The 27,378-nt window shown below is 47.0% G+C and overlaps 3 protein-coding genes across 5 annotated transcripts; 1 reads left to right on the top strand and 2 right to left on the bottom strand.

The window, feature by feature from the left end:
- Positions 1 to 1,299: 1,299 nt before the first annotated feature.
- Positions 1,300 to 7,483, bottom strand: serpinb1l3 (serpin peptidase inhibitor, clade B (ovalbumin), member 1, like 3). 3 transcript variants are annotated; one of them, XM_039656288.2, is made up of 7 exons: positions 7,343 to 7,483; positions 6,820 to 6,996; positions 5,894 to 6,025; positions 4,194 to 4,311; positions 3,914 to 4,056; positions 2,073 to 2,240; positions 1,300 to 1,897 (listed from the first exon to the last, which is right to left on the bottom strand). In XM_039656288.2, the coding sequence occupies exons 2-7, from the start codon at positions 6,985 to 6,987 to the stop codon at positions 1,493 to 1,495; spliced, it is 1,134 nt and encodes a 377-aa protein (XP_039512222.2). In that variant the 5' UTR covers positions 6,988 to 6,996; positions 7,343 to 7,483; the 3' UTR covers positions 1,300 to 1,492. The 3 variants fall into 3 exon arrangements, with proteins under 3 accessions (XP_039512222.2, XP_088981983.1, XP_088981982.1); XM_089125857.1 differs by lacking the exon at positions 6,820 to 6,996 and having other exon boundaries at positions 7,343 to 7,470; XM_089125856.1 differs by lacking the exons at positions 6,820 to 6,996; positions 7,343 to 7,483 and adding an exon at positions 6,582 to 6,700.
- Positions 7,484 to 7,605: 122 nt separating this feature from the next.
- On the top strand, positions 7,606 to 11,549 carry rmdn1 (regulator of microtubule dynamics 1). The gene is made up of 10 exons (XM_039656296.2): positions 7,606 to 7,923; positions 8,074 to 8,170; positions 8,248 to 8,335; positions 9,984 to 10,143; positions 10,224 to 10,313; positions 10,390 to 10,445; positions 10,517 to 10,604; positions 10,697 to 10,727; positions 10,825 to 10,958; positions 11,062 to 11,549. The coding sequence occupies exons 1-10, from the start codon at positions 7,819 to 7,821 to the stop codon at positions 11,104 to 11,106; spliced, it is 894 nt and encodes a 297-aa protein (XP_039512230.2). The 5' UTR covers positions 7,606 to 7,818; the 3' UTR covers positions 11,107 to 11,549.
- A 6-nt stretch (positions 11,550 to 11,555) lies between these two features.
- Positions 11,556 to 27,144, bottom strand: wwp1 (WW domain containing E3 ubiquitin protein ligase 1). The gene is made up of 25 exons (XM_039656277.2): positions 27,019 to 27,144; positions 25,843 to 25,896; positions 25,418 to 25,516; positions 25,201 to 25,339; positions 21,107 to 21,231; positions 20,503 to 20,643; positions 20,370 to 20,424; positions 20,011 to 20,195; positions 19,625 to 19,877; positions 19,140 to 19,235; positions 18,305 to 18,479; positions 18,163 to 18,217; positions 17,984 to 18,068; positions 17,765 to 17,893; positions 17,112 to 17,184; positions 16,849 to 16,920; positions 16,679 to 16,767; positions 15,864 to 16,023; positions 15,433 to 15,566; positions 15,143 to 15,283; positions 14,820 to 14,940; positions 14,629 to 14,733; positions 13,700 to 13,796; positions 13,526 to 13,598; positions 11,556 to 12,300 (listed from the first exon to the last, which is right to left on the bottom strand). The coding sequence occupies exons 3-25, from the start codon at positions 25,476 to 25,478 to the stop codon at positions 12,201 to 12,203; spliced, it is 2,664 nt and encodes an 887-aa protein (XP_039512211.2). The 5' UTR covers positions 25,479 to 25,516; positions 25,843 to 25,896; positions 27,019 to 27,144; the 3' UTR covers positions 11,556 to 12,200.
- Positions 27,145 to 27,378: the final 234 nt, after the last annotated feature.

Below are 27,378 nucleotides of genomic sequence, written 5' to 3'. Positions count from 1 at the left end.
GTGCAAAGCAACAATTGAGACCTGCTAATTCATTGGCTTGTCATGTTGCAGAGATAATATTGTGGCGAGCAGGACATGAGAGCGGCGCGAGAGATAATGAAGACACCTGTGAGACGCACCGGTCTGTCTCGCATCTCTCACGGACGAGCGGAGGCATAAAGGAGGAGCGAGGAGAGAGGAACAGGCCTGATTTTACGTTGTGACTTTATGTTCTGTTTTGTGTGTTGTCCGTGAGGGGCTACAGGCTAATAATTTCATTTTTTTATTTGTTTATTTATTATTAAACTTGTTGAACGTTCACCGGTTCCCGACTCCTTCCTTCTTCACATAACAATTGAACCCTGTTACAAATGTACTAGCAAACCTTATCTAGCATTAGGCCGACATATCGCTAGAATAGCTACTTGAATTATATGTAACGTTAGTTACGTCATATTAGTGACACTGACGACATCTTGTGGTCAAAAGGTAGAAAAGCTACTTTTCCCAATTTTCTTGTATTGTTTTATGTAATAAATCACGTTGTGCTATGAAAACCACAAAGCAATTATAAAAATCATCAGTGTTAGAGTTGTTTTTTACACTATGTATAAACATTGTTTAGAATGAGAATCTTAAAACTTTAGCCGTAGTCCTAAACTTATGAGTTTATAGGCATATATAATCAAAATAAAATAAAACTATTGTGGAATAGTGAAGTGCTGGTGAACTGTGAATCTCAGTCGGTCTCACACTACCGAAGCGCATGACACTCGAAACCTGCGCAAGGGATATGAAGCAGTCACGTGGTTGTGTGTCCAAACGAAGCTTCGGACGTCACTGATCACATGGTTATGGCAAAACGAATCAAGCTCCGGTACAGTGCTTCACGTGAGATGTTTCGTTTTGCTTACCTTGGCGAAAGCAGAGTATAAATCAGCATGAAGTTTTAACATCTACTCTCGTGTAATGGAAATCTTAAATAGACTAGAAAAATTAAGTTGCAGCCCTTATCAAAACTAACTTTAGCTGGAAAATAACATTATTCTAGCCAAAACAATCTGTTACTTCAATTTCATATCACAGTAAAGCAGCTCTGGAACGGTATCAATGAAGATGGCTTGACTTGAACTGAATGGCATCTTTTATAAACGAGGCTCAGGTGTGTGTAACTGAGGACATGATGAGTTCAGTTGTTGGATTGGGTGCCGTGGCACTGAAGCTGAGATCCCTGATGTAACCCTGGAATGAAGCAGTTTGGAGAACAGGGGGGAAATATCACGTTAGACGTTTATCAGTATGTTGAAGCATTGGAGGTAATAAAGATACAGGTTTCATTTTATTTTTTGAACAATCACAAGTTGTTTATCCATGATGTCACATGCAAATGCATAAGCAATTTCACTGCAGATTATGAAATAGAGAAAACTACACAGGCACGCTGGAATTAAGGCATTTTCATTGAAGAGCAACTGAAGTTTCCACAGCCCAGAACCCGTTGTACCGAGATGCGTCACGGGGAGCAGACGCGCCCGTAGAACAGCACGCTCCGGGACGGGTTGTGGCGTATGAAGAAGAGGAACGGGTGGTCGGCGCAGAAGCGCGCGGGACGCATCAGACAGCGCATCATCATCACGGCCCCGGTGGCCGCCGCCGCCTCCGTTCCCTCTTCGTTCACTTCGACGAACGACTTGTGCACCACCTTCGACAGCAGCAGATCGTTCCCGGGGGACATTCCCGAGAAATCAGCTTTCTGCGGGTCGAACGCATCCACCATTCCCAGGCTGATCAGGAGAGAGTTCATGTTGTAGGTTTCCTCCATCTTGAATCTGGGCAGAGACACTTCCACTTCCAGAAGGTCCATCATGTCGGGTCGGGTCCACTCCGTGAAGCTCTCCAACGTCAGCGCGCTCTCCAGCTGGACCAGACAGAGCAACACAACTCAACAACTACACAGCAGATCAACACAACCACACACAGCAGATCAACACAACCACACACACAACTACACACACAACTACACACACCAGATCAACTCAACAACTACACACAGCAGATCAACACAACCACACACAGCAGATGTGGAGCGTGACCTTCTGAAGGCCGGTGCTGTCGTCCTCCATGGCGTTGGGCAGCAGGATCAGCATGCTGAGGTCTTTCCCCACATACGGCAGCTCCAGGATCTGGCAGTTCATGTCCGGGATGAAGGCCAGAGGAAACTTGGCCTTCTGGAACATCATCCGCACCGGCTTCGACTCATTCTGTCAACCAATCAAAACATAACGTCACTTGACCGTTGCAGCAAAAACCAAGAAGGAATCAACAGAAATATTACACATATTCCATGAAGAAATGAAGAACACACAACACGGCTCAGTCTGCCCTCCATCCAAGATAAATAAATCTGCGTTATCACACGATCCAGCACCGTCAGTGTCGTTCATCAGGGTTAGGGTTAGAACTAAAAGAGACTGGTTCTTCCCACTGTCCCGTTAAACATCGCTGTGATCTGGAAATGTGTGTATGTCTCATCCATGTGACATTCAGTTAGGTCGACCTATTTTATATACATTTACTTTTAAATATTTGAGAACAGCAGCCCACTTGTTCCCAACATTTCTGAATTCAATCTCAGCCTTTCACAGTTTCACAAGCTGGAGATTACATGAGTGTTTCTACAGCGCTGAATTACAGTTATTGAACAGACATGAATCAACAGTACACTGATCTCAGCTGAATAATGATGGTTTAATATCATTATTTTCCTGTTTATTGCTGTGAAGCTGCTAAACTGACAAGGAAAGTTCATTTATATGCAGTAGCCAACCTCACACACACAATGGAAATAAGTAAGGGTTAATGGCCGACGAGGTGTCCATTGTCAGGTTTTAATGGAGGACGGCGAGGCGTGAACCGGCCGACGCGCAGCGGAGGACACCTCGGAGGGCATTAACCCGCTTATACCATGGTCACTTGCCAAATAAAACATTTTTTAAAACATTAGTTTATATTTTAATTAGGCTAAATCTAGTTTTTACAAATAATAACTTGCCTGACGGTTTATTTAGCAACCGGAGATATGTATGGTCCGCTCAGCTTGTAGAAGCCTTCAGGTTCAAAAACGCATTTTTTTTTCATGAAAAACAAAGGTAACGTTAGGCATAGTTGTTTTTTTATTACATATAAAACAAATAATCAAACAAAATAAAAAAAAACAGAAAAAAAAAACAAATAGTTCTGAGCACCAGCGATTTGCGCTTATAGAGGGCAATAAATTAATCAGATCAAAGAGAGGGTCATTTGCCTACATGCTAGCTTTTTTATTTACAATTAATTTCAACGTTTCCATTTATAGTGCAATTGGAAAAAGTCGGCCAGTCAGGAGGATCCTCAAAAGCTGGGTAACGACGTTACTGCTGCCCATGATGGACACTGATGCAGACAGTACGTTGCTCCAGCTTCGGCTCTCACGGACAGACGGAGCCCAGTAAGCCCGCAGACTGCTCTCGCATCGATGGCCCGACATTATTTGACGGCTCTCCAGTCCAGCATCGGAGAGTCGACCCACAGCATACCAGTCGTCAAAGTTGCCATATTCTCCATAAATGTTAAAAGAAATAACGAAGTCGCTCATTGTTGTATTAGGCTATAGTATCTAACGTTAGATGTTTGTTTCGATAGAGCGTTTGACTGCCTGTTGCTATGGTTACTCACAGCTGTTGTGGGCAGCGCATTTATTTATACATTTCGAATGGTAAACAAGCGGTTTCACCAGAACTACTTTACTAGGTGTCCTCTATCACTTTTTAACGGACACCCTGCAGCCAATCAGAATCGAGTATTCACCCAGACCATGGTATAAAGATGAATAGACATTCAAGTCAAACCATGTAAGAAAGTTCCCGATAATAATGTAAGAGCGCCTGAATCGGACCTTGTTGATCTTGAACTGCTCGTCTCGGGTCTGATCCTCTCTGAACTTCCTCTCCCAGTCGCCCTTGAAGTACACCGCGTTCACCAGCACGAGTTTGGTCAGAGGGTCCACGTCTCCTTCGGCCAGCAGGTCCTTGATCTTCTCTGCGGTGACACACACACACACACACACACACACATTAGAACGCACGCCGCAGGAACAGAGTTTGCTAGCAGGAGTAAGGCAGTGCCTAATGGATGAAGCGATGTCGCAGCAGTGTGTTAGACGTGTGCTGCTCCACCTTGTGTGTGTTCCTCCACCCAGCGGTTGATGTGGACGCGAGCCGAGTCCGACTGCCCGATGAAGTCCAGCGTCTCCAGCTCCGCCTGATACAGGCCCTTCGTGTCACTGACGAACTTCTGGAACAACAAAGAGGGAAAATAAAGACCAACTGCACAAACAACTCAAACATGGGTCACTTATTTTCACCTTCAACACTGATCTGCCACGGGTCAGCTTTAGCATTAGACGGTCTGCGCCCCGCATTTGTTTTCAAATGACACACACAAACCATCATATGAACAGACATTTAAAAGAACCAGTTGAACACTGATGTGCTCAATGGAAAACACTATGATCAGTGGAAAACACTTCTTCTCCATTCATCATAATGACTTGGGCCTTTTTTGTTCAGTGTTACACTTACTACAGATATTACATACATAACTGTGTTGTAAAATATTAGAGAATATTGTTTTTTATACCCAGAACACACAAATACACGGTAACAAATATATTTTATTTTTCCCACAAAATCAATGGGAGATAGATCCCACATTTTGTACACCCCAACCAACACAAAGTTGCACATACAGTGGTCTACATACAAAACAACTGAATTTTTTATGCTGTTACAGTAAAAAAAGAAATTAAAAAAAATCTATGCTGCATCCTCTCTTTGGTTTTGGTATTTTATGCTAAAGCTCTGATCGCTAATTGTAAAACTGTGTGAAATGTGTTTGCCGTGTGACGAGTCAGTGTGAATATCTGAATGGCAGTGTGTTCCTCATGAAAACGAGATTTTCTGCATGAAAATTGTGCCAAATGCAGAGAATTGTGTGTAGTGTTTTGAAAAACGTGTGTTTTACAACTGCAATTTGAGTGTAAAGCAGGAATTGTGCTTGTAGTTCAGTAGAACTGGTTCAGGGAGTGGGTGAATGAGTTACGTGTTGTTGTGCTCATTGTGTCTCAAGTACCAGAAAATGTGTGTAATCAATCGAGAAAAACTGTAAGGGTGTCACAATTTAGATTTTAAATCGAACGAAATTAATTAAAATCGAAATCGATCGAAATTAACTCACAATTGTCGATGCTGCCACACCCCCATGTCACATCCGTTCGGCTTGTCAAGCGGAAAAAACGTGTGTATTGTCTATGGCCAAACTCCCCTAACTTAGCTACAGCCGTTCAAAAGATACGATAGCATGGCAGATGCAGGAGACCCGTCGACAGAGCGTGATCCCCCTCCTCGTTCATTGCAGTCGCGGCTGTGGAAGTGTTTTGGATTTCCAGTGAGTGATGTTGACAACGTTCACGCTTCAAAAAAGACAGTTTGCAGACACCCCACGTCTCGCGGAAGTGCCGGGAGTCTCCCACATATCGATAGCGGCTCCATGACGCACGCAGAGTTAAAATCTCCTGGAATCTAGAGCGAGCGACACAGGAAAAACTGTTCTCAAACCTGTACTGCGCACAGCAGAGAGAGAGAGAGAGAGAGAGAGAGAGAGAGAGAGAGAGAGAGAGAGAGAGAGAGCTGTGTGTCTCATGAAGCGCATGTAAGACAGAGAGCATCCTGATAATCATGAGTTTGATTAAAATGTAAAATTGCTGATTGATAAAAATCAAGAATCGAATCGAACCGTGACCTTAGAATCGAAAATGTAATCGAATGGAGGATTTGGAGAATCGTGACACCCCTAGTGTGTGTGTGTGTGTATGAACCTCAATGAACCGGTAGCTCTGCTCTCCGTACAGGCGGTTGGCGATGCTCAGTGCGTACGGAGCCTCGGCGCGCATCATCTCGCTCAGGAGTTTGCTGAAGCCGGCGTGGGTTTCTGGCTCCAGATGCAGAGTCTGGACACAAACAGTGAATCACAGAAGTTGCGGATTTGATTATTCTGTAAGAACACTGAGAAATCAGATGATATGGAAGCATAAATATTGTTTCTTCAGTTCACAGATGGAGCTTTAATCAGTTTATGCTGAAAACGTTACCAACATTATTTAATCAAAATCATTTAACCATTTAAACAAGGAAACAAATGTTTCAACTATAATTCTTTCTATCCAATCAAATTAGTCATTATGTTAATTCATCAAAAAAAAGTTGGAAACGGCTTCTCTCTTTATGACTTGACTGACACACCCTGAGCTGATAACAAAACTTTTCATAACAATTTACTGCCGTTCGGTGGTAATAGTGACACACACACACACACACACACACACACACACACACACACACACACACACACACACACACACACACAGGAGTCAAAGTACAGATTAGGAGAAAAGGATCCTCCATGAGCAAACACTGCGTCACGTGATTTACCAGTGACTTTACACACATTTACAACAGGCCAGAGTCTTTCCTTTCTTTATTCTGCTGTGTGTGTGTGTTCCTCACCCGGCTCATCTGAGTAGCCGTGTGTGTGTCCTCCAGCATGTGTGTGTTCCTCACCCAGCTCATCTGAGTAGCCGTGTGTGTGTGTGTGTGTGTGTGTGTGTGTGTGTGTGTGTGTGTGTGTGTGTGTGTGTGTGTGTGTGTGTGTGTGTGTGTTCCTCACCCGGCTCCTCTGAGTAGCCGTGTGTGTGTGTGTGTGTGTGTGTGTGTGTGTGTGTGTGTGTGTGTGTGTGTTCCTCACCCGGCTCATCTGAGTAGCCGTGTGTCCTCCAGCCCCGAGCGACAGCATCGAGAGAGCCGCAGAGATGCTGAGAGGAGAGTAAAACACATTCCCTGACGTGTTTTCTTCACGGATTTTGCGGAACAGGTCGAGGGAGAACCGCGTCTGCGCTGCTGACAGAGGATCCATTCTCACACACTGAACACAAACACACCTGGGTATCAACTACTTCAGAAATAATGAATATGAATGTTATATTTAACTTTCACAGTTCACACTTCCTCGTTCTAAGCGCCTCGTCGTTCTCTGCGCCTATTGGACGAACCACCACCACAAACGACTGTGATTGGCCCAACGCTGCAAAACTACATGTAAACAGTCATGAAGCGTTTCTACTGGAAAAATTACTTAAGATGTTAAAGTTCATAGTTTACCGCTGACATTACCGCAAGATATTTCATGTTAACGTTAAATATGTTAACATCGACGCCTTTTGTATTCCTAATTATCTTAATTGATGATCAGAAGAATCAGAGTTACTCACATGCTGTCAAATGAGTGTTCAGTGGAGGAGCTTCCGTAGAGAATGAGTTGCCGGAGGGGATTCAGAGAGCAGACACACCCTTATGAACACACACACTCACTCACTTACTCACTCTCTCTCTCTCTCTCACACACACACACACACACACACACACACACACACTCTCTCTCTCTCTCTCTCTCTCACACACACACTCACACTACAGTGAGTGTAACGCCCCTCTCGCTCGTCTTCGCCATAATATGTAATACATATTATGTATATTATTTTTTATTGTAAGGTGTGCTTACATTTTAACATAGAACTGATACCTTTTTATTAGAGCCAAAGACTATTTTGCGACAAGTACGAATCATTTACGGCAGTGTGTTGACAGCGCGCCTGCAGGAGGAACAGACCCGCAAACTTTAGCCTTATTAGCTGAACTGAGAACCCGAGCTCGACACACGCAGAACACACTCTGTTCCCACACACTGATGACGTCCGCGATGATGAGTGGAGCTTTCAGGCGGTTCGTGAGCAGAACCGCGAGGATGAGGAGGATGAAGGAGCGCATTTGGACTGATCTCATCAGAACTTCAGTAAGATCTGCTTGTAGAAGTGTTATTATAAGGATCACATGTAGAACATGAGTGTGTGTGAGAGAACGAGGTTGTGCATGAAAGAGCAAATAACCTGTAAGTCATTTATGATGGTTATTATTACTATTTTTTGTGTTTTGTGACTGTCAGAACAGAACAGCTTCATTCCTCGTGGCTGTAACTCCAGTGTCATTCCTTATCTATGACAGAGTCACTCGTTTCGCTTCGGTGTGTGCGCTGGAATCAGGTACTTATGCAATATTGAGCTTTAATTAAAGTCTTAGTGCTGCTGTTTATTTTCATTTTTAACTGCATTTTTTCCAGCTGAAGAAGTTTTAGAACAGGCAGATTATCTGTACAGCTGTGGAGAGACTGAGAAACTCCACCAGCTCCTGGTGAAATACAAAGACAGGTAAACTAACCTGATAATCTGTCAGGACTGGTAAATCTAACCTGTTAATATGTTAGGACAGGTAAACTAACCAGATAATTTGTTAGGACTGGTAAACTAACCTGGTAACCCAGACAGCAAACTGACATTGAATCAACGTGGAAACGACGTCTCTCATGACATTGAAACAACGTTGATTTGCTCATTGAATTAACGTTGAACCAACGTCAGACGCGGCATTCTTCAAAGCTAAATGAAAATCGAAAATTGGTTTGCTTTCATAACGTTGAAACAACGCGTTGATTTCAAGTTGATTTTCCGTTAGTTTTGAAAGAATGACGCGTCTGACGTTGGTTCAACGTTAATTCGATGAGCAAAACAATGTCAGATCAATGTTGTTTCGATGTCATATTTCCACGTTGATTCAATGTCAGTTTGCTATCTGGGAATGTGTTAGGACTGTTCAAACAAACTAGCCTGGTAATGTGTTAGGACGGGTAAACTAACCTGAGAAAGCTAATGAGCCAGTATAAAAACCGCACAAATGAACTTGAGTATGTAGGAAAAGGTAAACAAGGCGTCTCAGTTGTTAACCAGCTTATCCCACTCATTGGATGGTAGATGAAAACCAGCCCGTGTTATGGCTCGTTTCCACTGAGGGGTACGGTACGGTACGGTACGGGTCGGGTACACCATGATCAGGCTTGCGTTTCCACCGCCAACAGTACCGTTACTTGATAGGCGTGGTATGCTGGAAAGAAGCGATCGATGGATGACAGACAGCAGATCTTGTTCTTGCTTCTCGGCATGTTTGTCACAAGAAACAAGCGCTGGCATTAGGCGTTTCCAAGAAGCCAACGCAAAGTCCGACTCAGGAGATGATCCCGAGGACGCGAGTCCAGTTTCTGCTAATGGAACAGCGCGTTCTTGAACACGGCTCTGCTCGCTCTGGTTATCTCTGTATGTTCATTTTCTGCCAAAACTATTGGCCAGGGAACGAGTTAAAGATTCAAGAGACCAAAGATCACCTGTTAGGTCTATACAAGACGAACTACATCTCATGTTTAACCACTACAGAGACGAGTCAGCGGCAAACATCAGAACGACTAGCCGAGGAAAGGCTGTTCCCGGCGGGGGACACGAGCGCGAGCGTCCGGTGATCGATTGGAATGGATCTCAGTTAAATTATCATAAATCTATAAATAAACCACAGATTTGAGCTTTAAAAAACTACTTTCTCGCCTGAAAAATTCTTAAAACTACATTTCGTGACACAATAACAGTAGAATTATATTTCAACTGTATGCTTCTAATGCCCTCGTAGCGAGTGCTGATACTCTGTCCACCAATCAGCGTTCTGCAGTGAGTCTAGCTCCGCCTTTTAGTACCGTACCACTGTGCTAGGTACCCCAACGGAAGGGTACCCCAAAAGTGGTACGGTTCGGCTTTTTGGTACCATTCACAACTTTTGACAGTGGAAACGCAAATAATTGCGTACCGAACCGAACTGTACCGTACCGCTCAGTGGAAACGAGCCATTAGATGACGTATAGAGTATTATAGTCATAGTTAGTCTGGCAGTAGAGCACTAGTCTCAGCTGCTGAGCGAGATATTAATGAGCATATTCCAGAGGATTGCTAACTCTCGGATGGATGGTTGTTGTCCCAGTGACGAGGCAGAGTTCCTGTGGCGTTTGGCTCGAGCATCTCGCGATCTGGCTTTACTGTCCCGCATCAGCGCTGAGGAGAAGAAGCGGCTCACGTACGAGGCCTTCGACTTCGCCAGCAAAGCTCTGGAGAAAAACCAGTCTTCCTTTGCGGCTCACAAAGCAAGCACCTCTTCATTCTCTCTTTAAACGAGTATTGCCGTGTGGGAGTGGATGTTTGACTCGATGTCTGTCGTCTGCAGTGGTTCGCCATTTGCCTCAGTGATGTTGGGGACTATGAAGGGATCAAAGTCAAAATAGGAAATTCCTACATCATTAGAGAGCATTTGGAGGTAAGATGTTCATTGGGTTAAAGCATCATAGTTCACCGCTGAACGAATGAAACTTCTTTAACGTTCATTTCTACAGCGAGCGATCGAGCTCAACCCTAAAGATGCGACGTCTATCCATATTCTTGGTTACTGGTGAGTGTGTGTTCTGGTATATTTGCTCACCACTGGCCACACACAGTGACGACGTCTCTTCTTCCTCGCAGGTGTTTTGCGTTCGCTGAATTACCGTGGTACCAGCGGAAAGTCGCGGCCGTTATTTTTTCGTCGCCTCCGACAGCCACTTATGAAGACGTCAGTGAAATGAATATTGTGGCGTTTTCCGTGTTGGAAATGTTATTTTATTGGTTTGGCAGAGAAACTTATAAATGTTTTGTCTCCATCAGGCTTTGGCGTTTTTCCTGAAAGCTGAAGAAGGTCCCGTATGATAGAAACACAAGCACCTTCTTCTTTGTTTTTAATTTATTTTCGATGTGACTGATTCCAACTTTAACAGTTTATTATTTCAATTTAGTTGACCCAAATTTCTACAGCAAGAACCTGCTGATGCTGGGAAAGACGTACGTGATGCTTCGAGACGTCCAGCGGGCGGCGCTGTGGCTCACGAGAGCGCGGGACTATCCTGCCATCACAGAAGAAGACAAACAGGTTCATAAACACCTCCATCATCATCATCGTCATATTTATCTGTTATACTTATATCATCATCATCGTCATCGGAGGCGCAATGTTCACGTTTGACCCAATGCAGGTCCATAAGGAAGCGCTGGAGCTTCTGAAGAAACTCAACGGATGAGTCCTGCTGTTCTGAAACCCAGAGATGCCTTAATTGAGCTTTTTAATGATTCGGTGGATTTGAATTCGACATTAACAGAAGGAGATTCCTGTAATTCCCCACCGCTGCTGCTGTACTTCTGCACGTTTGCTGGCGTGAGCTCACAGACACCGGCTGCTCCGTCTAGCCTAATAATAATAATAATAATAATAATGTTAGTTGGATTATTGTAGTAGGATGAGGATATCACTAACACTTTAAATCCTTCAGTTTACCTTTGCTTTTCTCACAGAACAATTCATCCTCCATGTGTTTTGTAAGGATTTTGGGAGCAATTAAAACTAATTTTGTCATTTTTGTATATTCTTTGTGAAAATGAAATAAAGCTAAATAAAATAATAATACATATAAAACATTAACACATTTCTATTATGAAAAATCGAAATAAAGCACACTTGAACACACCCGAGTTTGTTTGAACTCATATATTTTAATATGAAATATTCATGGACACAGTTTTCCTCCCCTGACGGTCAAAGGCCACAGAAATAATGAAGTGCTTTGAGCACAACGGACGAACCCTTTCTGAGCATGTGCAGAGATTCTGACCAATACTAAAGTGCCAACAGCAATACTGTCCAGAGCCAATCCTGATGAATGATATGTGAGACAGCTGTCTGTCTGTCTGTCTGTCTCCTCTCTCCGCAGGCAGCCATGCAAGCGCTTAACAAGAAAACTCAAACAGAGAAAAACCCCAGGCACCTGATCAAACTCTACAATCATTCTGTAAAAGCTCTATAAAACTAGAGCCATAAGTTGGAGTTCTACTATAAAATCCTCTCTAATGTTTTTTTTTTTCAGGTTCATTTTAAAAACCCGCCGAATGAATAAACCAAAGCGTTGTATATAGATATCAGCATTGAAAAGATCAGAAGCTCGAACGCTTGCATATTCATGGGGAATCATGTTATGAAGATCACTAAATGAGGTCTTACGATAAAGATTTGGTTTAAAATGACAAAATAGCTTATTTACATTGGTAATCGTCTGTGCAAGTTTCATGGTTTTGTTTTACTTGGCTGATGCGTCGCCGCCGTAAAGGGCAAAGATGTTCATCACTCCTGACCGAAGCCTTCCGTCTCCTCGATGGCGAAGAGCAACTTCTCCTTCAGCTGTTCGAAGCTCTTATAGGGAGGCAGATCCAGCCTGTTGAAGCTGAGAGCAGAGGAGTGTGTGAGACGAAGAGTGTGTGAGACGAGGAGTGTGTGAGACGAGGAGTGTGTGAGACGAGAGCAGAGGAGTGTGTGAGACGAGGAGTGTGTGAGACGAGGAGTGTGTGAGACGAGGAGTGTGTGAGACGAGAGCAGAGGAGTGTGTGAGACGAGGAGTGTGTGAGACGAGGAGTGTGTGAGACGAGGAGTGTGTGAGACGAGAGCAGAGGAGTGTGTGAGACGAAGAGTGTGTGAGACGAGGAGTGTGTGAGACGAGGAGTGTGTGAGACGAGAGCAGAGGAGTGTGTGAGACGAGGAGTGTGTGAGACGAGAGCAGAGGAGTGTGTGAGACGAGGAGTGTGTGAGACGAGGAGTGTGTGAGACGAGGAGTGTGTGAGACGAGAGCAGAGGAGTGTGTGAGACGAGGAGTGTGTGAGACGAGGAGTGTGTGAGACGAGGAGTGTGTGAGACGAGAGCAGAGGAGTGTGTGAGACGAGGAGTGTGTGAGACGAGAGCAGAGGAGTGTGTGAGACGAGGAGTGTGTGAGACGAGGAGTGTGTGAGACGAGGAGTGTGTGAGACGAGAGCAGAGGAGTGTGTGAGACGAAGAGTGTGTGAGACGAGGAGTGTGTGAGACGAGAAGTGTGTGAGACGAGGAGTGTGTGAGACGAGAGCAGAGGAGTGTGTGAGACGAGTGTGTGAGACGAGGAGTGTGTGAGACGAGGAGTGTGTGAGACGAGGAGTGTGTGAGACGAGGAGTGTGTGAGACGAGAGCAGAGGAGTGTGTGAGACGAAGAGTGTGTGAGACGAGGAGTGTGTGAGACGAGGAGTGTGTGAGACGAGGAGTGTGTGAGACGAGAGCAGAGGAGTGTGTGAGACGAGGAGTGTGTGAGACGAGGAGTGTGTGAGACGAGGAGTGTGAGACGAGAGCAGAGTGTGTGAGACGAGGAGTGTGAGACGAGGAGTGTGTGAGACGAGAGCAGAGGAGTGTGTGAGACGAGGAGTGTGTGAGACGAGGAGTGTGAGACGAGAGCAGAGGAGTGTGTGAGACGAGGAGTGTGTGAGACGAGGAGTGTGTGAGACGAGGAGTGTGTGAGACGAGGAGTGTGTGAGACGAGGAGTGTGTGAGACGAGGAGTGTGTGACGAGAGCAGAGGAGTGTGTGAGACGAGAGCAGAGGAGTGTGTGAGACGAGGAGTGTGTGAGACGAGAACATCATCGAGACACTCACCAGGTGTGACTCCGCGGCAGCCACGTCTCCTTGCCCACCTTCTCGATGCAGAACTTCTGCGGCCCGTTGCTCCCTGGAGGAGGAAGACCAGGCTTAGAGTGATGGGAATAAACTGTGTGTGTGTGTTTATCTGAAGGATGTGTGTGTGTGTTTATCTGAAGCTCGGACACACACCCATGAGCTCAGCGAAGCCGCCCAATGGAAGCCTGCAGGTTCCCGTCACGAACTGCATCAGACGCAGACGCACCTCGTTGTCCACCTCCTTCACCAGCTGCACACACACACACACGATTCACACATGATCAAACGCTGCGGCACACCTGTGCCATAATCCTGCCGTCGGCGCTCGCTAACACAGATCGAGACGGGTTTGTGAACAGTATTTGACAGAAATGGCCCTTTTGTGTAGATAAAGTCTGAGATCTTTGACTGGACAAAAACAAAAGTGTTGTGTTCATAATTTTGTTCAGTCTATAGATTTATAAATCACTTTGATAATCACGATGTTCATTTACCATCTTTTTTCTGGAATATCAGTCATGCTTTTTTAATCTGAAATGTGCTGCAACTTATATTGCAAAATGATCAATAAAATAACGTCAAGCACATAAAACACACACACAAAAGGCAAACGTTGTATTTATTGTGAATAAAATAAGAACGTGAGCGCATTTCACTAGTTTCACATTAAACACATTCGTTTAGGCATGCCATTTATAATGCACGTCGTTTACGATCAATGACACTATAATTTGTGTGTTTTATACTTTTATTTTTCATTCCTATTCTGAATACAGTTGCATTGAAAATATTTGTTGTGGAGTGATGGGAATTAAAATACACGTTTATATTGTTTATAATTATTGTAAACGATAATTTTATTTACAGCTAATTTAGTGAACAAATGCAACTTGTATTTTGGGAAAATGCAGTAGTTCATAATATAATTAATATGAAAGTATTATTAATTTAGTTGTTTATTTGCTTTTCCCCCTCAAGGATCATTTTTTTAATAAACATTTTAGCTTTTGGACAAAACTGTTGAAGAATTTTGGCTGAGACAAATGTGAGCATGAAACTAAACGTGTGTGAAGCGTTCACACCTGCCAGAACCAGATGATCTGTTTGCTGTTGCGCGTGTAGTGGCGATACACCGTGTTCCTCTGCCAGTCCTGCAGGTCCACCTCCTGCATGCCACACAGCATCACCTGCACACACACACACACACACACGCGTCACAGAGCGGTCAGCGGTCGGACGGGGGAACCTCGACCCCTGACCTCCGACCCCTGACCTCCAGCTCCTTCTCGTCGAAGTACTGCAGCCACTGCAGCGGCACCACCTCGTTGAAGCCGTCCAGAAACGCTTTGGTCTGACTCTCCACGCCACGAGAAAACCTCCACTCCGCCATGAGCCTGCGGGACAGAACACACACACAGAACACACACACAGAACACACACAACGTCACACACACACACACAGTCACACAGAACACACACAACGTCACACACACACACACCGTCACACAGAACTGGCGTAATGCTCGATTAGCATCAGCTAACCCTCACAGGCTAAACTGCGCTAGGAAGGGTTAGCTGCGAGTGAGCCGCCCGTACCCGATGTACTCCTCTTTGCTCTCCTCGGTCACCAGCACATTGGCACCGTCCGCTTTCAGGTCATGTGACGTGATCTTGCCCAGGATCTCCATGTCCACTGAGAAGTACATCTCCAGGCCGCAGTCCTCGATGTTGTTGTCTCTGTGAACGAATCACACGAGCCGCGATCAGAAGCGTTTACTAGACAGATGAGTGCGACCTCTGACCTCAAAACCACTCCTGGGAATGCGTTGGTTGGCCAGTTCACACTCTAAAGGTCAAGATGGCTCAAAATAAGGAGACGGCCGCACCTGATCCAGATGAGCGAGTTGTAGAACTCGGGGTCGATGGACTCCAGGTCCTTCAGGATCAGCTTCTTATTGAGCATGCGCTTGTAGAAGGGCAACGAGAAGCCGGTGTCAATGAACTTCCCATGGAAGAGCGCCTGAAAACATGAGAGATAGTGAGCAGCTGACCTACACACTACAGCTTTACAGATGTGTGTGTGTGTGTGTGTGTGTTTGGGCTGTCAATGAATATTCTAAATTCGAATATATATATATATATTTAAATAGTTTTAAAAAACAGGACATCAAAGGTGAAAATTAATATTCGAATGTAGAAAAACGCGCCCGCGGTAGCAGAGCTTCAAAATCCTGACGCTTAAAAAATAAACACACAGCGAGTGTGTTAGGGTTAGTGTGTGTGTGTGTGTGTGTGTGTGAGAGAGAGAGAGACTTGCCATGGCGATGAAGCGCCCGATGAAGCAGAAGTAGGACAGGTGATCGGGGTTGATGGTGGACGCGGGGTTGATCTGCAGACAGTAGTTGCTCTTGCCGGCGTATTCAAACAGACAGTACATGGGATTCAGCACCTCGTGAGACAGGAGGAAGAACCACTCCCTGCACACACACACACACACACACACGGCTGATGTCATCACTCAGTCGACACACACTCGTCTGCACTCGGCCGGCAGTGTCAAAAGGGTTTGTTGTTTTTGATAAAACTCAACTCTCTAATGAAGTCAACATTGGGTTAAACTTCCAATAGCACACTCCAATCAACACTTCCTCTTTACCACAAAATTACACAAAACGACCAGGCAAAATGATCCTCTCTGGTGTGAATGGCCAATCAGTGTTTGAGAACACGTCACCTGACGTTCAACCACAGGAAACTCAGTCAGTCCACATCACATCAGCTAGAAACAACACGCCACTAAAATAGTGCATTTTTAAATACATTACTACAAATGCATTTGATTTTTACTTGTCTTGTTAATTATGTCGTCAATGTTTGAAGTATGATTGAATAAAACAGTCAGAAACTGTCAGAAAACATTGTGTATGAAAATATAATGTTAAATATGAAATAACACAGTGCGATCGAATGACAGAAGCATCCCTGTGTAGCTCTGATGTCACTTCCTGTTCTGCGTCAGAAGTTCTCAGAACTTAATCCACTGACAAACCAATTAAAAAAGTGTTGCATGATCTGTGTGCAAGAGTATGAATGCCTGGTGTGTGTGTGTGTGTGTGTGTGTGTGTGTTGTACCGCGCAAGGCCTCCGTAGTCCAGGCCCTCCTCGCCCCTGAAGATCACGTACAGACGCCGCCTCAGATCATACGGCTTGAAGTTCATGATCTACAGTGAGGAGGGAAAACACACATTCAGCAAGTGTCGGCAGTCACATGACCGAAGCTGATGCGGCGTGTGTTCCTCGACCTGCTGGAACGAGTCTTCAAACAGCGTCTGCCGGGACACGGTGATCTTCACGTGGCTGGCGAGAGCGTTGGACTGCGAACACAGACACGCGCGTTAGGAAGCGACACACACTCAGGGTTTGGGGGGGGGGTGTGTGTGTGTGTGTGTGTGTGTGTGTGTGTGTGTGTGTGTGTGTGTGTGTGTGTGTGTGTGTGTGTGTGTGTGTGTGTGTGTGTGTGTGTGTGTGTGTGTGTGTGTGTGTTGAAGAGTGGGGCGAGTGTTACCTGACACAGATAACGGAAATGAGCCAGTTTCCACCTGAAGCTTCGCTCGTATGCAATCTGTGGACCTTTAGTGCTGCTCAACACACACACACACACACACTCGCATTAGAGGAACCCTGCGCCTGTAATGACACACAAGCTTTTTACATCCACACATTTACATCAGATGGGAAAGCCAAGATGCACGATATCTTAAAACATTTAACAAATAAATCCCTCAATGTCAAACAAAACACATGTGACTCTGGCTCAGAGGAGGCTGTGATTGGATAACTGGAGTAGCCGGCGGACCAATGGCGTCGCAGCGTCTCTAATGTTGGTTTGGTGTTCGTGAAACGCCGGAGTGGAAGTGTGTGTTCAGAGTGATTGGGTGTAAATCCCTCCAGAAGCATCTCACACACACGAGTGTGTTCCCGAACGCCAGCATCCGAGCGCCAGAGAACACGACAGCGTTAGCGGAGTTAGCGGAGTTTCGTCTGACGCTCGTTTATGATGCACAGACTTCCACACTTACAGCTTTTATTATTGTATTGCTGATTCTCTGCATCAGTGTGCCAGATTGTTTTCTTAAACGCTGCTTTATTCACAGATGTTTTATGTGACACAAGTTTAACTGTGGTGTCAGGAAGCGGCTGTCGGACCGATGGACTCACACGGAGGATTTGCCGGTCCTCGGGTCACTGAAGGTCGTGGTGCGTGTGTTGTGATCCACGAAGTAGCGCACGCCTTCCCTGGTGTAGCGGATCTCCCAGCCCTCGGGGAGCGGGTCCTCGTTCTGCAGCCTGATGCACACACACACACACACACACACGCGTGATGAGAGCGCACAGCAGATCGGATCAGCGTAGAGGACAGTCGTTAGCTTCACTCACCCTTGTGTTCGCGGATCTTCCCACTGCGTCGTCTTGGTGTTGTGATTGACGAAGTAGACGCGATCGTTGGTGTCCACACGGCGCTCTGAGAACACGAGCGTAACACACTTACGTTACAGACACACACACACACAAGTGTGCTAGCGGGAGAGACGCACCGACAGCGAATGCTAACTTACCCCAGCCCGGCGGCAGCGGCCCCAAAGGATCGTTCTCAGCCGACATCATGGAGGCCTGATCAGACAGAGAGAGAGAGTGAGCGCTGAGCAGCATCAGTGTGTAGATGAGTTACACACACACACACACACACAGGTGATGTACCGAGTACAGGTATCTCTGGTTGAACTGATGCATGGCTCCCTGTAGCTGACTGCGCTGGGACTGCCACTGCTCGAAGTTCCTCACCGACTCCATGGTGGGCCGCTGCCATGTGGTGGTGCGCGTGTTGTGATCCACGTAATAAACCCTGCCACGGTTATCCACCCTGCGCTCCCAGCTGAGGTCACACACACACACACACACACAAGATCAATGACATGCCTCAAAACATTAATAAACATTTCCATGAAAAACATTAGCACAATTAACACACACACAATGTCTATCATTCAATGTTAGTCTCGCGCAGACACACTCGTCACGCGCAGACACACTCGTCACGCGCAGACACACTCGTCACGCGCAGACACACTCGTCACGCGCAGACACACTCGTCACGCGCAGACACACTCGTCACGCGCAGACACACTCGTCACGCGCAGACACACTCGTCACGCGCAGACACACTCGTCACGCGCAGACACACTCGTCACGCGCAGACACACTCGTCTCGCGCAGACACACTCGTCACGCGCAGACACACTCGTCACGCGCAGACACACTCGTCACGCGCAGACACACTCGTCACGCGCAGACACACTCGTCACGCGCAGACACACTCGTCACGCGCAGACACACTCGTCACGCGCAGACACACTCGTCTCGCGCAGACACACTCGTCACGCGCAGACACACTCGTCACGCGCAGACACACTCGTCACGCGCAGACACACTCGTCACGCGCAGACACACTCGTCACGCGCAGACACACTCGTCACGCGCAGACACACTCGTCACGCGCAGACACACTCGTCACGCGCAGACACACTCGTCTCACCCCAGCGGTAGCGGTTGCGGTCTCTCCCATGTCGTCGTTCTCGTGTTGTGATCGACATAGTACGTTCTGCCGTGAGGATCCTTCCTCTGTTCCCATCTGAGAAAACACATATTTACTCAGATTGCAGTGTAAACGTCAAGCATGTGTGTGTGTGTGTGTGTGTGTGTGTGTGTGAGTCTGACCCGGGTGGCAGTGTGTGTGTGTGTGTGTGTGTGTGTGTGAGAGAGTCTGACCCAGGTGGCAGTGTGTGTGTGTGTGAGAGAGTCTGACCCGGGTGGCAGTGTGTGTGTGTGTGTGAGAGAGTCTGACCCGGGTGGCAGTGTGTGTGTGTGTGTGAGAGAGTCTGACCCGGGTGGCAGTGTGTGTGTGTGTGTGTGTGTGTGAGAGAGTCTGACCCGGGTGGCAGTGTGTGTGTGTGTGTGTGAGAGAGTCTGACCCGGGTGGCAGTGTGTGTGTGTGTGTGTGTGTGTGTGAGAGAGTCTGACCCGGGTGGCAGTGGTTCTGGTCCGGCTGCTGGCGGCTGCTGTCCTGGTTTGGCTCCCTCAGGGTCAGGTGAGCTGGAGGCAGCAGGAGTGTGTGTGTGTGTGTCCGGCACTGCAGAAGTGGAGGCTGGTGATGACGCAGTGATGGCAGGAGCGCCCCCTGCAGGAGAAGAGGAAGAACTGCAGGAAACATCAGGAGGAGGAGGAGCGCCTTCATCCTCACCCGCAGACGACACCTCAAAACCCTCGCCGTTCACTGACACACACACACACACACACACACCTATCATCATTCTGCTTTATTTAGAAATATTCAAGATGAGTATTAAAAAGAACTTTCTGTGAAATCCACAGGAAACGAGCAGCAGGAAGTGTCAGGCGACTCTCACCAGCTGCGCCGCTCACTTCACTGTTGCCGGGCTGCGGGGTGGGCGTGGCCTTTGGACTGGGAGTTTGGTGTAAAGGGGAGGAGTCTCTGTCTCCATTGAGGAGGAGGGGGGAGGGGCTAATCTCACTGTTGGCAGATGACGTGGGCGGAGCTTCATTGTCTGGGCCGTCTGAGCCGTTCACAGCCCTGCAGAATCAAGGATACAGAAGAGATGCTGCTGATGATGATGATGATGATGATGAGGTGCAGACACAATTATGTATAATTTAGCCAAACACATATTTAGTCACCAGTTCTAACAAACACACAGTCATCAGCATGAAGAGCTGATGATCTGCTCGAGAAGCCCCGCCTCCTCACCTGTTCTGCATCTCGTCCCGGTTCTCGTGAAGAGCGTCTCCGTTCTGATGGACTTCTATAAGACAGACAGAGGGATGACACGGGCAGCCTGAGGTCAGGGGTTAGAGGTCAGAGGTCAGAGCAGGGGTCTTACTGCTTGCAGAGGTGGGGTTTCCGTTGAGCATGTGTAGCGGGTCAAAGGAGAGGCCGTCCAGGATCACGGTGAGCTCCCCGGTGGACACGACTCCGTTCTTGCCGTCCACGGTCAGAGCCAACACCTCTCGCACGTTCTCCACTGAAACGACACCAGCCTCTGCTGTCACCACACATGACCCAACATGCTGTGCACATGACAGCCAGGGCAGCAGTGTGTGTCCAGAAATCTTATATCATTTTTATCCAAATGAAATATAGAGATTATATTTATGCAGTTCTTTAGAATACTTTTATCTATTACTTGAATTTTCCAATAGTAACAACTAAGGGTGTTACACCTCTGATACCCCACCCACACTGACCCTTTGCCCTGCCCCCTGATGCCCCATCCACACACACACACACACACACACCGTGACCGACCGACCCGTTGCTCCGCCCCTGATGTCCCACCCACCCGACCCGTTGCTCCGACAGCGGCGTCTGATTTGTAGTAAACCAAACTTCCGTTACCTACATGAACCACTGAGCCACTGCCGCCCCAGATTTAGACATGAATCATAAATAATGTTTCTGGCATGTGTGTTCAGGGTCAGACGTACGTTTGCCGTCATGTTTCCGGAGGGTCCCGATCAGGTCCAGTGAGGCTCTCCCCAGCAGAGTGTCGGTCTTCAGCGTGTGGTGACTCCAAACCCTGAAGTCCAGCAGCGAGTGCGGCGTGATGTTCCTGCACATAAACGAACAGCTCGCTTCATTATCTGCTGCTCTGGAGAGAAAACACGGATTAACCCATTAAAAGCTGCAACAGAGTAAGCAGCATAAAGCTATGGGGTGGTGATGGTGCAGTGGGTAAGACACATGCCTTTGGTGTGAGAGACCCGGGTTCGAATCCACTGTGAGACACCAATGTGTCCCTGAGCAACACACTTGACCCCTAGTTGCTCCAGGGGCCTCTGACATATATAGCAGTTGAAAGTCGCTTTGGATAAATGCGTCAGCTAAAGGAATAAATGTAAATAAAGCCTGACTGAGTTTCTGACTGCTACCCCTTTTCCACCAAAGCATTTTGAGGGCCGGGTCGGAGCGGTGCCTCAGGGATGCAAACACATGAATGGTCAAAAAATAGAGAGGTAATCCAAGGCCTCACCCCGCGGAAAATATCCAGAAACTTACCTTGCCACCAACCCCTGCCATCCCCGGCCCACCCTTAGGCACCTCACATTTTTCAGCCTTTCAATCATTTTTTCACAAAAAAAGGTGTTATAAAAAGAAAAACTTCCTATATTTCAGCCTTTGAATCATTTTTATAAAAAGAATGAGTCAAAAAATGAATTACTTGACATTTACATTACTGCACATTAGCTTATCTTTTATTATTAATAGTAAATTCCGATTTTCCCGTGGTGTGTGTCGTTGCTAAGCATCCATGCACTTCACTCTACATAACACGACGACAAACAAGTTTTAGTAGCTAATAGATTTTCACCACCGAAAAACGCTTTCTGTAGCTCTGTTACAAGATTTATGTATGGAGAAGAGAAAATCGCCGGTAGTGTTTGGGCGCACCCCGATCCTTCATGTCTACTGAGCTTTCAATGGTGGTTGGTTCTTGTCATATGAAATGCGATGCGCTCGCGGCATTCTGAAAAGTTTCATCTCGCTGTGCCTGGAAAAAAAAAAATGCTTCAATTATGAGCGCCTACATTTGAAATACCGAACCTGAGAGTGCAAAAGACACAATATATGAAAGGCCTATACGGCGTTTAGTTATTCGCAAAACTCACGCACAGGATACGAGGGCAAAAAACAGTATACACGCGCAGAATGCCATCCACTCACGTGCGCGTTTCTGAACAGTGAGCGCGCCCCTGAACAGTGAGCGCGCCCCTTGACGAGCTACCTCCAATCCGGCCACGAGCTAGTGGAAGAAACACTAGTGGTTCATACTGCTGTTTTGGCCCGCGGTGTTCTTTGCTTATTTCTATTTACTTGTTTGGTGGAGGCAATCCAGAATTATTGTTGGTGAAATTATAATCAGACACCCCCCACCCCCACAAAAATCTCTTCGGATCTGCACGATTCACAAAAGTCACTCAAACTGATGTGAAAAAAGCAGGAGGCGCCAAAAAGCGCGCTGTTTGCATCCCTGAAATGAATGGCTACTCGCGAACCAGTTCTTTGCCGGCCAGAAAAATTGGTTCCAAAGCGGCACCAACCGTTTTCTGGACTAGGGCCGTTTTTACCCGCGCCATGCCTGCGCCGGAGGCGGGGTGGGCGGAGCTACTGCAACCAACAACATGACGGGCGGGTTTCTCTACACTGGCGGGTTTCTCTACACTGGCGGGTTTCTCTACACTGGCGGGTTTCTCTACACTGGCGGGTTTCTCTACACTGGCGGGTTTCTCTACACTGGCGGGTTTCTCTACACTGGCGGGTTTCTCTACACTGGCAGGTTTCTCTACACGGGCGGGTTTCTCTACACTGGCGGGTTTCTCTACACGGGCGGGTTTCTCTACACTGGCAGGTTTCTCTACACGGGCGGGTTTCTCTACACTGGCAGGTTTCTCTACACTGGCGGGTTTCTCTACACTGGCGGGTTTCTCTACACTGGCGGGTTTCTCTACACTGGCGGGTTTCTCTACACTGGCGGGTTTCTCTACACGGGCGGGTTTCTCTACACTGGCAGGTTTCTCTACACGGGCGGGTTTCTCTACACTGGCAGGTTTCTCTACACGGGCGGGTTTCTCTACACTGGCAGGTTTCTCTACACGGGCGGGTTTCTCTACACTGGCGGGTTTCTCTACACTGGCGGGTTTCTCTACACTGGCGGGTTTCTCTACACTGGCGGGTTTCTCTACACTGGCGGGTTTCTCTACACTGGCGGGTTTCTCTACACGGGCGGGTTTCTCTACACTGGCAGGTTTCTCTACACGGGCGGGTTTCTCTACACTGGCAGGTTTCTCTACACGGGCGGGTTTCTCTACACTGGCAGGTTTCTCTACACTGGCGGGTTTCTCTACACGGGCGGGTTTCTCTACACTGGCGGGTTTCTCTACACTGGCGGGTTTCTCTACACTGGCGGGTTTCTCTACACTGGCGGGTTTCTCTACACTGGCGGGTTTCTCTACACTGGCGGGTTTCTCTACACGGGCGGGTTTCTCTACACTGGCAGGTTTCTCTACACGGGCGGGTTTCTCTACACTGGCGGGTTTCTCTACACGGGCGGGTTTCTCTACACTGGCGGGTTTCTCTACACTGGCGGGTTTCTCTACACTGGCGGGTTTCTCTACACTGGCGGGTTTCTCTACACTGGCGGGTTTCTCTACACGGGCGGGTTTCTCTACACTGGCGGGTTTCTCTACACTGGCGGGTTTCTCTACACTGGCGGGTTTCTCTACACTGGCGGGTTTCTCTACACTGGCGGGTTTCTCTACACGGGCGGGTTTCTCTACACTGGCAGGTTTCTCTACACTGGCGGGTTTCTCTACACTGGCAGGTTTCTCTACACGGGCGGGTTTCTCTACACTGGCAGGTTTCTCTACACGGGCGGGTTTCTCTACACTGGCGGGTTTCTCTACACTGGCAGGTTTCTCTACACGGGCGGGTTTCTCTACACTGGCAGGTTTCTCTACACGGGCGGGTTTCTCTACACTGGCAGGTTTCTCTACACGGGCGGGTTTCTCTACACTGGCGGGTTTCTCTACACTGGCGGGTTTCTCTACACTGGCGGGTTTCTCTACACTGGCGGGTTTCTCTACACTGGCGGGTTTCTCTACACTGGCAGGTTTCTCTACACTGGCGGGTTTCTCTACACTGGCAGGTTTCTCTACACTGGCGGGTTTCTCTACACTGGCAGGTTTCTCTACACTGGCGGGTTTCTCTACACTGGCGGGTTTCTCTACACTGGCGGGTTTCTCTACACTGGCGGGTTTCTCTACACTGGCGGGTTTCTCTACACTGGCGGGTTTCTCTACACGGGCGGGTTTCTCTACACTGGCAGGTTTCTCTACACGGGCGGGTTTCTCTACACTGGCAGGTTTCTCTACACGGGCGGGTTTCTCTACACTGGCAGGTTTCTCTACACGGGCGGGTTTCTCTACACTGGCGGGTTTCTCTACACTGGCGGGTTTCTCTACACTGGCGGGTTTCTCTACACTGGCGGGTTTCTCTACACTGGCGGGTTTCTCTACACTGGCAGGTTTCTCTACACTGGCGGGTTTCTCTACACTGGCAGGTTTCTCTACACTGGCGGGTTTCTCTACACTGGCAGGTTTCTCTACACGGGCGGGTTTCTCTACACTGGCAGGTTTCTCTACACTGGCGGGTTTCTCTACACTGGCAGGTTTCTCTACACGGGCGGGTTTCTCTACACTGGCAGGTTTCTCTACACTGGCGGGTTTCTCTACACTGGCGGGTTTCTCTACACGGGCGGGTTTCTCTACACTGGCGGGTTTAGGCTCACTCTTCAGGTCCAAAATATACCAATCTATTTCTAATTTAACTGACTTTCTCAAATGATGACGAGACCTAAAATTGAAATTGAATTGAAAATACGGTGGAAACAAAGACACCAACATCTTGGATAGCCTTGAGGTAAGATAAAACATATCAAAAATTAATTTCAAAGTGAACTATCCCTTTAAAGAAACGAGCAGATCCCGCTCGTGCTAGCGGATAAGCGTCGCTCGAGACTTACAGCGTCAGGCGCTCGTCCCACGCGGGATTGGAGGAGCTGTGGGATTTGGTGGTTTTCTTGCTCACTCCCTCTGATGTCACTTCCACATAGATGGTCGTTCCAAACCAGTTCTTCTTCCTCTTGAGTTTGGCACAGGAAACTGTACATGCAGACACAACACACACATCAGCATGTGAAGAAAACATGTCACTTCCTGTTCCTGTGGGCGTGGTCTTACCGACGGCATGCAGCTCTCTGGCGTTATTGCTACAGTCGCTTCTGGAGGAGCCCGTGGCCATGACCTCAAACACACCACACACTCCATCAACTACAGGACCTGAGGGAACACACGCTCACATGCACATCACTCATATCGCTGGACATCTGCATTTATAATGTGACAGAGATGGATTCCTCTACGCACGACCGTCCGCACACACACGGTTTAAATCCGAGTGGAGCAAATGTCCTTCTATTTCTACATTATGAGAGTTTTTGATGCAAATATTCTAACATTAAAAGAGCACCTTTGGAAAACACTTTTTAAACATAAAATACAAAATGCAACATAATCAGTTCATGACCCTTTTAAACAGATTCCAAACTTCACTTCAACTAACCATCCGCACTCTTCATGGCCAACCTAACAGAATAAAAACTCACAGCTGATGCACGAGAGCCTGAGGATCTTCAACCGTCACTGCGAGCCATGATGCACTGCAACACAAGACATCCACAATCACACAACGGTCCACACAGAGTGAGCCAGTCTTCATGTTCCGGCTCATTCTGCTCGAGATTCTGCTGAATCTGATGATCAGGAATGTCGCCTCATGGATGTCTATCGCCAGAGGTTATCTCCACCGTGACGCGTGAATCTGACCAACATCTAGCTGACCTTCATGAGGCCAAGGCTTCATTCGTTCATGTAACGTACGGCTTCCCTAAACCGCAGGGCTGATGGGAGAAACTGAGTCTCGGCACGTTCATGTCTGTGTGATCTGGACGGTCAGTGTCCACAAGCTGCGATTACTGGTAGTTCAGCAGTTCAGTTAGGGTTAACATTATTATAATTCCTCATACATATTATTATATTTAATATAAAAGCAGTTTTCAATACCTGCTTTTTCAGAAGTAAATGCAGGTAGGTTTAGGGTGAACAAAATGACACGAAACACTCAGAAAAGGAGTGACACCTGTATTTATTTACCTATCGGTCTGATATAAAGTCAGTGTTTATTACTTCTCTGACCTAATTATATATATATATATATATATATATATATATATATACACACACACACACACACTAAGCTGTTTATCCTCTGTGTGTTTATCGGTGTATGTCTGTCTCTCTGCGGCCTGTTACCGGCGCTCATTAATGACTTCCCTGGCACACAAATCATCTTAAATGAGTTTTACGTCGCTAATTGTTCATGTGTGTGAATCAGGGACATATGAATAAGATTCTGTAATGTAATTCTGTGACTGAACAGCAAATATTCCGCCGTTTATCCGCAGACTCATGCTAACAGGCTAACACATTAGCTTCACGGCTAACGCGCTCTGACGAGATTAAACGACAAATAAACTGTCACTGTGAACAAACACACATTACTGTGAGACTCGCAGAGTCCTTCACACACCTGTGTCTCTCACACACTCATTCAAGTGTAAGTTTGAATGTAATCGGGATTAATCTGAATCAGGCCTGAAGCCGCACCGCCATTTTCACATTTAACGTTAACCTGCAGATCGACGGTGAAACTCTGCAGAGACTTTAAAAAGCGATAAACTAGTCAATGACATTAAACTAATCAGACAAAGAGTTAAACTCACCAGAAGATGCAGCTGCGAGTCACTGCGACTCTAACTAACTGAAGTGAACTAAACAGAACAGGCTCCTCCTACTGACACTGAGACACACACACACACACACACACACACTCTCTCTCTCTCTCTCTCGTACACAAATACCCACACACACCGTTAAGGCGGGCGTACACGGTACGAATTCTGATGGTCGGAAGATCGTATGTCCAGGCACACGTTACGAGTGAGTTTATCCAAAAATCGTACGGAGGCAGTGATATACGGCACGATTTTACGACCTGCTAAATTCCGAAGAAATCGCACGAAGTTTCGCCCTAAAAACTCGAATAACTGCATATAAAATATTGATTCAAGCCGTGATTATTT

The sequence above is a fragment of the Pimephales promelas genome, chromosome 22 (genome assembly GCF_988280905.1).
Source record: "Pimephales promelas chromosome 22, fPimPro1.hap1.1, whole genome shotgun sequence".
Taxonomy (NCBI): Eukaryota; Metazoa; Chordata; class Actinopteri; order Cypriniformes; family Leuciscidae; genus Pimephales; species Pimephales promelas.
This window is presented reverse-complemented; position numbering and strand designations above follow the sequence as displayed.

Coding starts and splice junctions, on each gene's coding strand:
- serpinb1l3 (XM_039656288.2), bottom strand. CDS start 6,987: ATGGATCCTCTGTCAGCAGCGCAGACGCGGTTCTCCCTCGACCTGTTC. Junction 4,312..5,893: donor AGAGCTACCGGTTCATTGAG/GTTCATACACAC, acceptor TTGTTGTTCCAG/AAGTTCGTCAGTGACACGAA. Junction 2,241..3,913: donor AGCAGTTCAAGATCAACAAG/GTCCGATTCAGG, acceptor ATTGGTTGACAG/AATGAGTCGAAGCCGGTGCG.
- wwp1 (XM_039656277.2), bottom strand. CDS start 25,478: ATGGCCACGGGCTCCTCCAGAAGCGACTGTAGCAATAACGCCAGAGAG. Junction 18,069..18,162: donor GCCGCTGCCGCCGGGCTGGG/GTAAGTTAGCAT, acceptor TCGTGTTCTCAG/AGCGCCGTGTGGACACCAAC. Junction 13,797..14,628: donor AGATCATCTGGTTCTGGCAG/GTGTGAACGCTT, acceptor GTGTGTGTGCAG/CTGGTGAAGGAGGTGGACAA.
- rmdn1 (XM_039656296.2), top strand. CDS start 7,819: ATGACGTCCGCGATGATGAGTGGAGCTTTCAGGCGGTTCGTGAGCAGA. Junction 10,446..10,516: donor ATCCATATTCTTGGTTACTG/GTGAGTGTGTGT, acceptor TCTTCCTCGCAG/GTGTTTTGCGTTCGCTGAAT. Junction 10,959..11,061: donor TCACAGAAGAAGACAAACAG/GTTCATAAACAC, acceptor GACCCAATGCAG/GTCCATAAGGAAGCGCTGGA.